General features: G+C 50.2%; 1 protein-coding gene across 1 annotated transcript in view; it reads left to right on the top strand.

Annotated features, from left to right (window-relative positions):
* TMEM131 (transmembrane protein 131) overlaps positions 1-14,329 on the top strand; it is a 1,081,228-nt gene that overhangs the window by 799,924 nt on the left and 266,975 nt on the right. Inside the window, exon 32 of the mRNA XM_078658243.1 lies at positions 7,863-8,038. Within this exon, the coding sequence (XP_078514369.1) occupies positions 7,863-8,038 (176 nt within the window). The remainder of the gene's footprint in view (positions 1-7,862; positions 8,039-14,329) is intronic.

Consider the following 14,329-nt stretch of genomic DNA (forward strand, 5'->3'; position numbering starts at 1 on the left):
GATGGTGCAAGCCACCTTTTGTGACGTCGCTTCCTGTTGTGACGTCAGCGCCAACCTTTTTATAAAGGTTCCTAAAGAAAAAGGAGCCAAACTCTGATTGTTCATAACCCGAAACCATTCCCAAGCAGACCGCTGTGCACTGTCCTGTGCTGAATAAGCTACTGGTCTCAGCTCAGATACCAGCACACCAGAGTTCACATCACTGAAAGCACCATCACAACTGGCGTTAATTGGAGCCTCGGCTCGGTTTCCTTCATAAAATGCGCCTACCTCGAGACTCAATTGGCCATCGTTTGTGTCTACATATCCGCCTACCAACAAATGTCAGTGCACACTTTTCCACCAGGCAAACACACCACCAGCCTTCAGTGCACGCTTCCAGACACACACACCACCAGCCGTCGGTGCACGCTTTCAACAAGCACACAAAAAGCACCAGCCGTCCGTGCATGCTTTCACCAGGCATACACACCACTGGCCGTCAGTGCACCCTCACACACACCACCAGCCATCAGTGCACGATTTCTACAGGCACACACACACCACCAGCCGTCAGTGCACGCTTTCACCAGGCACACACCACCAGCCATCAGTGCACGCTTTCACCAGGCACACACACCACCAGCCGTCAGTGCACGCTTTCACAAGGCATACACACCACCGGCCGTCAGTGCACACTCACCAGGCACACACAGCACCAGCCATCAGTGCACAATTTCTACAGGCACACATACACACCACCAGCCGTCTGTGCACGCTTGCACCAGGAAAACACCACCAGCCGTCAGTGCACGCCTTCACCAGGCACACACACCACCAGCCGTCAGTGCACGCTTTCACCAGGCATACACACCACAAGCCGTCAGTGCACGCTTTCACCAGGCACACACAACACCAGCCGTCAGTGCACGCTTTCACCAGGCATACACACCACAAGCCGTCAGTGCACGCTTTCACCAGGCACACACACCACCAGCCGTCAGTGCATGCTTCCACCATACACACACACACCACCAGATGTCAGTGCACGCTTTCGCCAGGCACACCCCACCAGCCGTCATTGCACGCTTTCACTAGGCACACACATCACCAGCCGTCAGTGCACGCTTACACCAGGCACACACACCACCAGCCTACAGTTCACACTTCCGTCAGGTGCATACACCACCAGCCTTCAGTGCACAATTTTTACAGGCACACACACCACTATTCATCAGTGCAAGCATCAATTGTTAATGCATCCACAATTAACTATTGTAGCAATCGCAGTATGCCACACTTTACTTTTAAACGTGTCAGTGAACACTTTTCCACCAGGCACACACACCACCAGCCTTCAGTGCACTCTTCCAGACACACACACCACCAGCCGTCAGTGCACGCTTTCAACAGACACACACACACAAAACCAGCCGTCAGTGCACGCTTCCACCAGGCACACACACCATCAGCCTTCAGTGCACGCTTCCACCAGGCACACAAACCATCAGCCTTCAGTGCCCGCTTCCGGATACACACACCACCAGCCGTCAGTGCACTCTTTGCCACCATGCACACTCACCACCAGCCGTTAGCGCACGCTTTCAACAGGCACAGACACCATCAGTCGTCAGTGCACGCTTTCACCGGGCACAAACACCACCAGCCATCAGTGCACGCTTTCAGCGGACACAAACACCACCAGCTGTCAGTGCACGCTTCCACCAGGCACACACCACCAGACCTCAATGCACGCTTTCACCAGACACACACCACCAGCCAATAGTGCAAGCTTTCACCAGGCACACACCCCGCCAGCCGACAGTGCACGCTTCCACCAGGCACACACACCACCAGCCATCAGGGCACAATTCCTACAGGTACACACACCACCAGCCATCCGTGCACACATCAATTGTTAACGCATCCACAATTAACTATTGTAGCAATCGCTGTATGGCGCATTTTACTTTTAAACATATTCATCTAAAGCGCAGCATGCCACCATTGCTACAAAAATAAATACACATTTTTTTGGCCTAGAATGTATAGACTTTTGTTGCAATTGGTGTTGCAATATTTCGCAATGCCAATGGCTCAAACTTAATTAATGCGAGACCTATTGCATTGCAAATGCTTGTTGATTCAGGCTCTAGACTAACAATCTCAGACGAGGTATTTAATAGACTGTTCAAGAAACAGATACAGACACACCAAATGGATATACATCTTGGAGGGTATGGTGGCCAGCCAATAATAATGATAGGATTCTTTGTGGGAAATATAGTGTGCAAAAACAGATATACAGTATGCAAAGTTTGTTTCATTTAAAGGGGATAACAGTTTAGGATGGCCAGCACAAAAATACATAGGAGTTTATCTGAACTCCAATGCTGAACCTTAAATACTTATCCAGAATGTTAACAAGGATCTAGAGGAGGATTTGATTTTGAGAAAGAATATGCTTAAGTATTTACAGAAGTTGCTTAACTTCGGTAACGCCTTATCTGGTAGAGACTTTGTCTAGCTGCAAAATACTTACAGACCCACCAATCCATTTCCACGCAACAAACAGATTTTTAGGGCAGGGCTGTTCCCTTTTTAGGGCCCTACTTTTCCCACACTAGTGGTCACTGTTTTTAGTGGCTCTGCATTTCTGACGTGGAAAGTCATGAAAAGAAACTGACGTCAGCACGATGGGTTGGTGCCTATATAGGCACTGCGTGGAGCCAAAGTACGCCACTTACTGACATGCAAGAGTACTGCTCATGAAACATTTCTGGTTCCAGTCCGATGCCAGCGAATAGTTCTAAAGTAAGGAATCTGAGGCTAGATGGTTTCTACCAGATAAGGTGTTAGGAAAGGTACTGAGTCAGCTCTGGTAACGGTCATGGACGAGCTTCGGAGGCGGACAGACAGGGGTCAGGCAGTGGCATTGGTCCTGCTAGACCTGTCTGCCGCCTTTGATACGGTAGATCATAAGCTCCTGTTGGATAGACTGAGTGGGGTCGGAGTGAGTGGCCGCGCCTGGCAGTGGTTCTGCTCCTTTCTGCAAGACAGACAGCAGGCGGTGTCTCTTCACCCATTTCAGTCTTCCTTCTCTGACATACAGCATGGTGTGCCTCAGGGCTCGGCGATCAGCACTATTTTGTTTAACGTGTACTTAAGACCTTTAATTGATGTTATTAAAGCACACAACATTAGCATGGTAAATTATGCTGATGACACTCAGATAATTCTATCTTTGGATGGCGAAAACGCGACCTCTGGGGAGATATTTCATGAGTGTCTTCGGGACTCAGCCTCCTGGCTAGGAAAAAACTCCTTACAATTCAATGCCGGTAAGACAGAGGTGATTTACTGTGCTGCATCGAAGATTCCTCCCCCCTTCCTTGACAATTTCTGGCCTCCTGAAACGCCAATGACAATACAGCCAGTGCAAGCAGCTCGGAACCTGGGCTTTATATTTGACAGTAGACTTTCGCTAGAAGCTCAGGTAACAAAAACGGCGGCTTCTTGTTTTGCAATTATCAGGTCTCTTCGGAAAATTTTTCCTTTACTCATTCTTCAAGCTCGGGCTCAAGTGGCACGATGTACAATACTTAGCAGGCTCGATTATTGCAATGCCCTTTTGCTAAACTCCCCCGAATTTGTGTTGGATAGACTGCAGATAATCCAGTCAGCAGCTGCCAAGCTAGCACTTGGTCTTCCTAGAAGAGCCTCAGCATCTGCAGCCCTAGCAACACTCCATTGGCTTCCCTTGAGACAGAGAGTACAATTTAAGTCTCTATGTCTGGTATTTAAAGCTCTTCATGAGATCAGTCCCCTTTCTCTGCGTAAAAAATGTGACTGGTACACTCCTTCCAGATATCTTCGTTCCTCTCTGGCAAGACTGGTGAGGATACCTAAATATAGAAGAGTCAGAATGGGAGGTAGACTGTTTGAAGTGGCTGCGGCTAAGCTTTGGAATAGTCTGCCCCGTGAAATCAGACAAATTCAGGAATTGCTCCCTTTTAGAAAAGCCATTAAGACCTGGCTATTTCCTTTATTTTAGTTGCTGCCACAGTGTACATACTCCTATTCCTTGAGTTGTTTCAGCGCCATGATGCCTGCCAGGCGATAGTGCGCTTTAAAAGTTTCATAAAATAAAATAAAATAAATAAGTAACTTGTTCTTTAGGTGTTATCTCCCTTAAGTTCATACTTGAATGTCTCATCCAACCTATTCCTATAGAAAACTGGCAGTTCTTTGTTTTAAATCACCCTTCTCTGTGTTATGAAGCAATGTTTTTTTTAATCTCAGACCTAGCCAGGATGCTAACTTTTCACACTTTTCTTTCTGAAAATACTTGCTATCTCCCTCGTCAAATATTTAATAATATAGGTTTGCCATTTTATGTAAGTTGTCTGACTTGCTTTCCCACATCTATAAATTATTGCTAGATTGTGGTTTCCAGCTGTAGTTTGAAGTCCTAGGGCAATGTTCATGACAAAGTAATAAATCTGCATCCTTAGAATTAAGTTTGAGTACAGGTGCTGTTTTACTGCTTTTAGAGATTTCCAGTTGTACACCTGGAGTAGTATTGCCAGGTGCAGGCTCACTGGAGTAGTATTGTGAATATTATGTAATGCCACCTAGGAGTTCGTATTTCCCTTGTACGAAAATCTACAATTTGTAAATTGAATTGAAGCACGAGGCAATAATAGGCCCAACCCCCCGAAAAAGTGGACATGCCATTTTTTCCTATAGGAAAACTTCCCCCACCCCCCTCATTTTGTCCTTGCAATTCTGGTAACTTCTTCGGTGCTTAGTGATGCCGAGGTGGTGCTTAGTGATGCCGAGGTGGTGCTTAGTGATGACGAGGTGGTGCTAAGTGATGACGAGGTGGTGCTTAGTGATGCCGAGGTGGTGCTTAGTGATGCCGAGGTGGTGCTTAGTGATGCCGAGGTGGTGCTTAGTGATGCCGAGGTGGTGCTTAGTGATGCCGAGGTGGTGCTTAGTGATGCCGAGGTGGTGCTTAGTGATGCCGAGGTGGTGCTTAGTGATGCCGAGGTGGGGATTAGTGATGCCGAGGTGGGGATTAGTGATGCCGAGGTGCGGGATTAGTGATGCCGAGGTGGGGCTTAGTGATGCCGAGGTGGGGCTTAGTGATGCCGAGGTGGGGCTTAGTGATGCCGAGGTGGGGCTTAGTGATGCCGAGATGGGGCTTAGTGATGCCGAGGTGGGGCTTAGTGATGCCGAGGTGGGGCTTAGTGATGCCGAGGTGGGGCTTAGTGATGCCGAGGTGGGGCTTAGAGATGCCGAGGTGGGGCTTAGTGATGCCGAGGTGGGGCTTAGTGATGCCGAGGTGGGGCTTAGTGATGCCGAGGTGGGGCTTAGTGATGCCGAGGTGGGGCTTAGTGATGCCGAGGTGGGGCTTGGTGATGCCGAGGTGGGGCTTGGTGATGCCGAGGTGGGGCTTGGTGATGCCGAGGTGGGGCTTGGTGATGCCGAGGTGGGGCTTGGTGATGCCGAGGTGGGGCTTGGTGATGCCGAGGTGGGGCTTGGTGATGCCGAGGTGGGGCTTGGTGATGCCGAGGTGGGGCTTGGTGATGCCGAGGTGGGGCTTGGTAATGCCGAGGTGGGGCTTGGTGATGCCGAGGTGGGGCTTGGTGATGCCGAGGTGGGGCTTGGTGATGCCGAGGTGGGGCTTGGTGATGCCGAGGTGGGGCTTGGTGATGCCGAGGTGGGGCTTGGTGATGCCGAGGTGGGGCTTGGTGATGCCGAGGTGGGGCTTGGTGATGCCGAGGTGGGGCTTAGTGATGCTGTGGTAGTGCTTAGTGATGCTGTGGTAGTGCTCAGTGATGTGATGGTGGTGAGGTGGTGGTGTTTAGGGGGTACTAAGGTGGTACTCTATATTTTTTAAGAGATTGTATAAATTACACAATACTTCATTTAAACATCAAAAGGCAAGCTCAGAATAAAGCACCACCAACTTTATTAGTACTATTACTGCTTAAGATTATTATTGAACATGCAATGAAGCGATCTTTTTTTGCGGTATTATGAACTGATTTAATTTAGCACTTTAGTAACTATACATTATAATTTTCGTTTTGATTAAGAAAATTTAACACATTTTTATATGGCTCTTACCACAAAATGCTTCTCAGAATGAGCATCTACTTCGTATGCATGTGTGTGCACTTCTATTTGCATGTATACCCAACATGATCTTACATAAGCACAGGCTGAGTCTAGCTATGGACTAGAAGGTTCAGTGTGTAGGGCTTCAATGCAGAATCACTTGATGAGCACACTTAGGGGGACATTATGATGTCGGACGGATCGCCACAGCCCGACCGGCGGTGGCAATCCGCTCAACATCTCTCACCGCTCGCCCACCATTTACCCCCTACCATATTACAATGGCGGGGGCACAGCGATGGACGGAAATACCATCTGCCGCTTTTCCGCACGCAGGCAATCGTTACGATTGCCTGCTGTGCGGTCCCTGCCCATACTATGGTGGTGGTGCCTAGCAGGCACCGCCCGCCATATTATGATGAGTGCGTATTTTGTCCTTTCCATGGCGGCATGCGTTTTTAGGCTTTGGGTGCCTGTTATGGCCCCCGTGGTGTTGGGGAGTGGGGGGTGCACTATGGTAACCCCCTACATTGGCATGCACAAGGTGGCAGTCACGTGCATGCCAATGCACAACATGCATATTTGACATTGTGGCGGGTGCTGCACAAATCACTGCCCGCTACAATGTCAAATTTGCGGGATGCAGCCGCCAGGGTATCGGTCGCATCCTAATGGGCACAGCGGGACCGCCGCACCTCTGTCGGGTGGTCTTGTCACTGTTACGGTGGTGGGTGGACTTTGCCCGCCATCGTAATGGACCCCTTAGTTTTCTTTTCCTCACATGATCTCTTCAGCGATTTCCAAACCAACCTTCCCAACAATAAGACCAACGAATCGTAGGCAACTCAGCTGTCCAAGGAACAACGTCGGTAAAGGTTTGAGATAGCGCATTGTAGGTCTAAGGGAAATTAGCAAAGAAATGCTGTCGCCCACTGGTTCCCAGAAAAGTGACTAGTTCGAAACGTTATTTAACGTTGCAGCGTTGTCATGAAAGAAAACAGGCAGCAGCAAGCCACCAAACTATGCGAGACCTAATAAGAAAAGAGTGCTCACTATAAATAACAGTGAACGTTAGAACACATGTAGCAGGGGCAGTCCTCATGGGAAGATACAAAAGTCTAAAAGGAGGGACTACTAAGCCTATTCATGAATCAAAAGCCAGCGTTTACAAAGGACAGTAAGAGAAGCCAATTGAAAAGATGGGTGAAAAATGGTCAGAGCTTAACGTCCATACCTGAATATAGAATGTTTCGAAGAGACCACGGAAGCGCTGCTTAAGCGAGACCTAAAATCAGCAGCAACAAGTACTGAAAGGTTCAGCTGAAGACTTGCTTGGGGATAACTGGAAGGGTTTTTTTTTTTAATTTGATTGAGGGACATTGTTCAGCACTGGTGCACAAACAGGGCTAATCATTTTAAATATTACATACAAATACACCAGGCATTTTGCTTGCCACAAAAAATAAGCTTGCGACCCACATTTAGGAAATACTAATTAGCAGATTTCTTCGCACTCATGGTGGAGACATTGGCAGGTGGAAATGAAGACATTTTCATCTGTAAAATTACCTTTACTGACCCAAATGCAGTTGGAACTGGCCCATAATATTTGCATTTCTAAGTAAGAAATGTATTTTTACAGACGCTGAAACCTACTTGACTAGTCATTCAAACAGTGCAGATCCTAAACAGTCGGTTATTAGTGCAAATTGATTGTATATATTTGAGTTTATTATTTTCTTTTTTTTCCTCTGCAGGTAAAGTAAAATTTGTACAACAGAAATCAAAATCACAGAAAAAACGTGAGGAGAAGGAAAGGCGGGGAAAGGCTAAGCAACAGGAAGATGAGTTGAAAGACTCTTTGGCAGATGACGACAGTTCATCAACCACAACAGAAACCTCCAATCCAGACACTGAACCTCTACTGAAAGAGGTACAGTGAAAAAATGATTCTTCCCAATTAGAACACAAAGAATAATAATTAATATGTCTTTTCCACAGCAGAGCTGGAAAATGTATACATGCCAGTTGTTTCAATTCAAATGTTAGTGCTATCTTGAATGCCTCAATGTCAGATGGTCCCGAATGTATTCACTGCCCATTACTTAAGCTAGCCATAGCACTTCATGAGCATCTACTCCATGCTTTTTTTTTAAGACTTTATTTTCAAGGATTTCACGTGTAAAAACAAAATCTACTTAATGGTACACCGTCCTATGTCACAACGCAGTATGAATAACAAAATTGAGCAGAGTCAGCACATGGTAGCAATTAACGTGCAGGCATCAGTATGTTACAAATTGAAAGAAACATTGCCTACCCCATGCTTTTAGACTCTGTTTTTATTTTTTATTTTAATTCGTATTCAGACGCAAGGTAAATATATATTTACAATAAGAGATCAAACAAAAGTAAAGGAAGAGATAGCCAACTGTTGGCACACGTTTAAAACATGCAATAGAAGAAAAAGGGGAAGCAAATGAGCCATCAAAACAAAAACGAGAATTTCATAGTTAATCACCAGTGTCTAACAGCTTAAGATAAAAGTATTGTTTTTACATTTTTATAGCTTATGTAACAACTTCTACAATGTTATTTGACTTTTCTGCATGAATCAATTATAAATGCTTTACTGCATGTGTGTAGGTTGTATAATTATATATGTTTGATCTTATAAGTATTTTCAACCATGGGGGCGTGGCTTAGGCGCCGATGAGGACGTCGCATGAGCTGAGAGCTCCGTGTCGACCCCACCAATTATCCTGCCCAGAGAGTCGGGCTGGCTCTCCTGTTAACATGGGAGGGAGTCGGAAGGTGCGGACACACGCCACGTCCGAAATTGAGAGTGTTTTGGCTCTCCGGTTCTATTCTGCAGACCCGGGTCAAGCGGGGCCCGAACTGCGCATGAAAGGCAAAATGGCAACTGTGTCGGCTGGAGGGGACCGGGAGGCGGCGACAGCCTGGATGTGCATAATCGAGTGATCTGCTGTGAAGATCGCCGCACCCTTGTTGGCAGCCCTGCTCTCCCCTGTGGCCAACGAGAATAGCTGTGAAGCTATGGCATCTTGGTGATCCCAGGAGCGCCCCGCGGCAATGAAGTGCACAGTCGAAGGTGGCGGCGCACGGAGGAAGACGGCGCTTCGCCTGGCGGATGGCCTGGGAGGAATGACGGGTGCCCTTGCCGCTGTGGCCCCTGCATGAGTACCCTCACCTCACGGCACCGGCACTGGAGATCGGGGTCGGCCCCTTCGGGCCTGGCGCTGTGGGCCTGGAGTGACGCTCTTCATCGGGAGCCTGCTGGGGTGGAGCCCTGATCTTCCCCGACATTGGTGAGAGGGGCGGAGGCCCAGGTGCGATTTTGCGAGCGCCCTATTTGGGGTACACCTGAGGCCACCGATGATGGGATGCGGTAGGCGGCCGTGGTCCTGACTTGTCATTAGAGGCGGAGGCTTGCTGGGCACCCCGAGGGAGGTAGAGTGGCTTGATCGGCCCCCGGGACTGGCGGTGAGGACCTGGTGGGGCGCCGCTACCTGAAGGGCGATGCAAAGGAGGGCTTAGGTGTGGTGCCTGTGGAGCCCTAGCGCTGGAGGTGAGAGTGACCGGGAGCTACACTGAGACCTGGTGGGTGGCGGCCTCCGGCGGACTAAAGCGGACACCCTGCTGCGGGTCGCGGAACACTGAGGTGTTGCTTTGCGGCTCTTCCTCGGACGTTAATTACCGGCCCTTCCTCGAGGGAAAAGCAGACTTTTGGGGGCATTGACCTGGCAGAGCCCGCTGACTGGCGCCTGGTACGGGGAGCACCAGTGCGGTGTCTAAACTGGACTTGGCTCTGGTGGCTGGGATCGCCCTCACCTAGTCACTGGACAGCTGGCCTTGAGGTGGGCTGATTAATCGGGCGCAATAAAGGGAGACTGTCCCCCCGGGGGCGTGGTAGACGGAGGGGGGTGGCGACTTGAGGCGTCCCCTTCCCCAGCTGAAGGAGGGGCACTCGAACACTGAAGTGCCGAAGGAATCGAGTGGTGGGGCTGCGGTTGGGACCGGCTTGCCTGATCACCATGGGGAAACCCAGAGGCCGACAGGGGGGAGCTCAACCAGAGCCGGAGGATGAATCTACGGAGCAGAGAAAGCAGAATGTGGCTGATTCGCAACAAGAGGGACTGAAGCAGCAACAGGTGGACCAAATTCTCCAGGCTATCATGGATACGAGGGAAGCACTCCAGCAGGATATTGCCCATGTGTTGTTCGGGTTGGGTCTCCTGCGGGCGGATCACCCAAAGCTGGTCGACCGAGTGAAGCAGGCTGAGAACACTTTGGAGGTCCTGGAACCCTCCCAGATTGCTTTGGACGTCCAGATGGGTGAAGTCACTCGCCGGTTGCAGGTACTAGAGAGGAGAGCCGAGGATGCCGAAGGGCGTAATAGACTAAACAACATACAGGTGGTGGGCCTTCCCAAAGGTTTGGAGAGGAGCAACATGGTAGACTTCCTGTAACATTGGCTGCGTTCTGAAGTTGCTCCGGAGTGCCTGACACCTTTATACACACTGGAGAGAGCACATAGGGTACCGGCCAGACCGTTGGCACCTGGCAGACCGCCCAGGCCAGTGGTGGCTCGTCTGCTCCCATTATAAGGACAAGGATCTCCTACTGCAGAAAGCTCGTACCGCAGGCCCGTATAGAGTGGATAATAATAATGTCACTGTTCCCGGATTACACCTTCGACGTGCAGCGACAGCGTGCCTCGTTTCTGGCAGTCAAGCAGGCCCTCCGAGATGAAGGTGTCCAATACTCCCTGAAGATCCTGGCTCGCTTGAAAGTGATGCTGGATGGCAAGACGTTCTTTCACTATGATTCTGCGGAGGCGTGGAACTGTCTGGAATCCTACCGTGCAGGTTCGGGCGTGGCAGGAGGCGGTCCGGGACAGACAACGGAGATACCGCAGCCGGCCGTATACGGCGCACCAGACGACGTCGTCCTGGGGCTCAGAAGCCCTCCACGTCTCAGATGGAGAAGGAGAGATTGGCAGTGCTGCAGGCTATGACAGAGCTATCCCAGGCGAGCGGAACAATACTAATGGGAGCGACGGAGTCCGAAAAAGGGTCAGCTGGAACGGATTCTGACGGGACAGACGCGGGGAGTGTTCCACTGCCACACGTCACGCCGGGGACTGCAGATGAGATTGTTGATGCCTGAACTTGTGCAGTACTTTATGGAACCAGTAAGAGGGGTTAGCTGGCCCTGCTGTTATTGCCATTGGGGAGGTAATCCGGAGGAGCGGGGGGGACCTGTGGTTGTGCTGATTTTCACAGGGGGACCTTAACACTGACTGGTTGCCCATCCCTGGGGGGGGCCCTCCTGGAGGTACTGAAGTCTCTTATAGTGGGGCTCAGTGCTTTGACTCTGAGGCTGCAGACCCAGTCTTCTCAATGCCAGGGCTCCCCCCATAGCTTCGCTCTCTGATTGAATCCCTAGTAGTTACCATAGGGACTGTTAGTGGATAGTTTGGATGGGTGCTAGCTGTTTAGAACCTGTTCTGCGGAGGGGTGGTTGGGTGAGTTTGAGGGTTGTTTTTGGGGTAGTTCGAGCCACCGGTGTGCCAATGTGGGGAATGCAGTTGTGGAAGAGGGACAGTCAACATAATGGGAACATCACCTGAATTCAAATGCATTACATAAAACATGCGGGGAATGCACACGATGTTGAGACGCCACAGGGTTCATGCTTATTTGGTGCGTAGGGGAGTGCAGATTGCCTTTCTTCAAGAAACTCATGTAGACCGAGCTGAAGGCCGGGCATTACAGCACAGGTGGAGGGGGCAGCTTTTTTTATACAACGTACTCTGCTTTCGCCAGGGGTGCACTGATTTGGGTTCGGGCAGGGGTTCCCTTCCAACCAATCCAACAGATGGTGGATCCTGAGGGGAGGTTCGTGGCTGTGTTGGGGCGTTTGGATGGGCGGGGTGTAACGTTATGTAGTGTGTATGCTCCTAATGTGGAACAGGCTACCTTTTGTGCTCGATTGTCAGGAAAATTGGAGCCTTACTTTCCTGGCACAGCGATATTGGGAGGTAATTCAATTCAATCACAGATATTGAGCTGGATAGGTTGCACCCGCCACTGCCAAAGGCACCTATACATAAGCTCCCAAAGCTCCGACAGGATTGGCAGACTGAGTGGGGGTTAATAGACACATGGCGTGCGCAACACATGGGGGAATGAGATTATTCTTATTTCTCCGCCTTACATGACTTACACGTGCGATTGGATGTTGTGTTGTGCTCCCCGGATATTCATACGATGGTAAGACATAGTGAGTACTTGTCGAGGACGATATCGGATCACAAACCGCTGTTACTGGCGTTGCATTGGTCCCGGGGGAGACCTGAAATCCCTACCCTGGCGACTGCTTCCCGAGGCTCTGGAGGACTCCGTATTCTGTGCGGAGGTACAGGAGGGTATAAAGCAGTATTTCACTGAGACTGAGGGTACAGCTTCGAGTTTGGCCCTGGAATGGTACGCCTTTAAGGTGGTAGTGCAGCGCTTATGTATTGCTAAGACGGAGGATGTGAGGAAAACGCTTTTGCAGGATATAGAGAGGGGAGAACTGCGACTGCGTCACGCCGAAAAAGCCCGCCCTGAGAACCCAGGGGTGCAGACCGAGGTCTTGGCTGCGAGACAGGAAGTGGCGGTGCAAGTGGAAAGGTTGTGCTGCTTTGACTATAAAGTGTACTTGGTGCGGGCGCACGCAGAGATGGATAAAGCGGGCACCCTCCTGACCTGGTTGGCTAACCAGACTCCGAGGGGCACCCCCTATCCTGGCCCTGACCTCCCCTGAGGGAGTACCGGAGTATTCCCAGCGGGGGATTAATGGGCTGTTACTGGACCACTATAAGGTTTTATACGAGAGTAAGCTGCAGGTGGCGGGTGATGGGTTAGAGGAATTTTTAGCTGCGGTGCGATTGCCATGTTTCGAGGAGGACAAGGCGGACACGATTAGGCAGGAGATTACAGTGGCCGAAATACGTAGTGCAATAAAATATATGGCAAGCAAGAAAACTCCAGGGGCTGATGGCCTACCAATAGAATTTTACTCCACGTACGTTGAGCTCTTGGCCCCCAGGCTGCTGGCGGTCTATCGAGAGGCTCAGGGCTTGGGGAGGTTGCCGGCTTCCACTTGCAAAGCTATCATCCCATTGTTGGAAAAGATCCCTTGACTTGGTCGGCCTATCGCCTATTATCAATGTTAACAACTGATTATAAAATATTGAGTAGGATTCTCGCGTCCCGGCTCCTTCCATATATGGCGCAGCTGGTCCATACTGATCAGGCCGGCTTTATTCCGAAACGTACTACGGTGACTAATGTGAGAGGCCTTCTACGACTCTTAGGGGAGGATCACAGCGAGACCCCCACTGCGGCGGTTCTCTCTGTAGATATTGAAAAGGCTTTTGACAGCCTGGAGTGGCCGTATCTGTTCCGAATCGTTCACGCGTTTGGGCTAGGAAAATCCTTTGCGGGGTGGACAAAGATACTGTGTCGCTCGGGGTTAGCTCGAGTACGGACAGGTGTGACAATTTCCTCCTCTTTGCTGGTTGAGTGGGGCACGAGGCAGGAATGCCCGCTCTCTCCGTTGTTGTTTGCCCTAGCCATTGAGCCTTTGGCCTCCCATGCCAGGTTGGGTAGGCATTACTCTGGGTTGGTGCTCCGTGGGGATATACAGTTTATCTCACTATATGCAGATGATTTGCCAATTTTTCTCGCTAATACAACAACAGCCTTGGAGGGTGCGGGGCAATTGCTTCATGTGTTTGGATGATACTCTGGCTTGGGCGTGAACTGGGCAAAGACTTGCTTGTTTCCGGTAGCTCCGACTGAGGTGAACCCTCCCCAGGTGGCGGGCATTCGCTGGGAGCCCCGATGCTTTCCTTATTTAGGCACTCATATCTGTCATTCCTTTGCGAATTTACTGGAAGGTAATTTGGGACGGGCCATAAGAGGCCTTAGGGGTAGCTTTGCATTCTGGAGCACATTGCCATTATCAGTGGCAGGCCGGGTGGCGCTCATGAAGATGCTGGTGCTCCCTCGCTTATTGTATTATTTCCTAACACTACCAGTCTGGGTGCTGGGCTCTGTGTTCCGGCAGCTCCGCTCCATGATTGGGGGGTTTATCTGGGGGGCTGGCAGGCAGTGGGTCGCGATGGCTACAATGGTACTTCCGAGAGCCGACG

The sequence above is a fragment of the Lissotriton helveticus genome, chromosome 8 (assembly GCF_964261635.1).
Source record: "Lissotriton helveticus chromosome 8, aLisHel1.1, whole genome shotgun sequence".
Classification (NCBI taxonomy): Eukaryota; Metazoa; Chordata; class Amphibia; order Caudata; family Salamandridae; genus Lissotriton; species Lissotriton helveticus.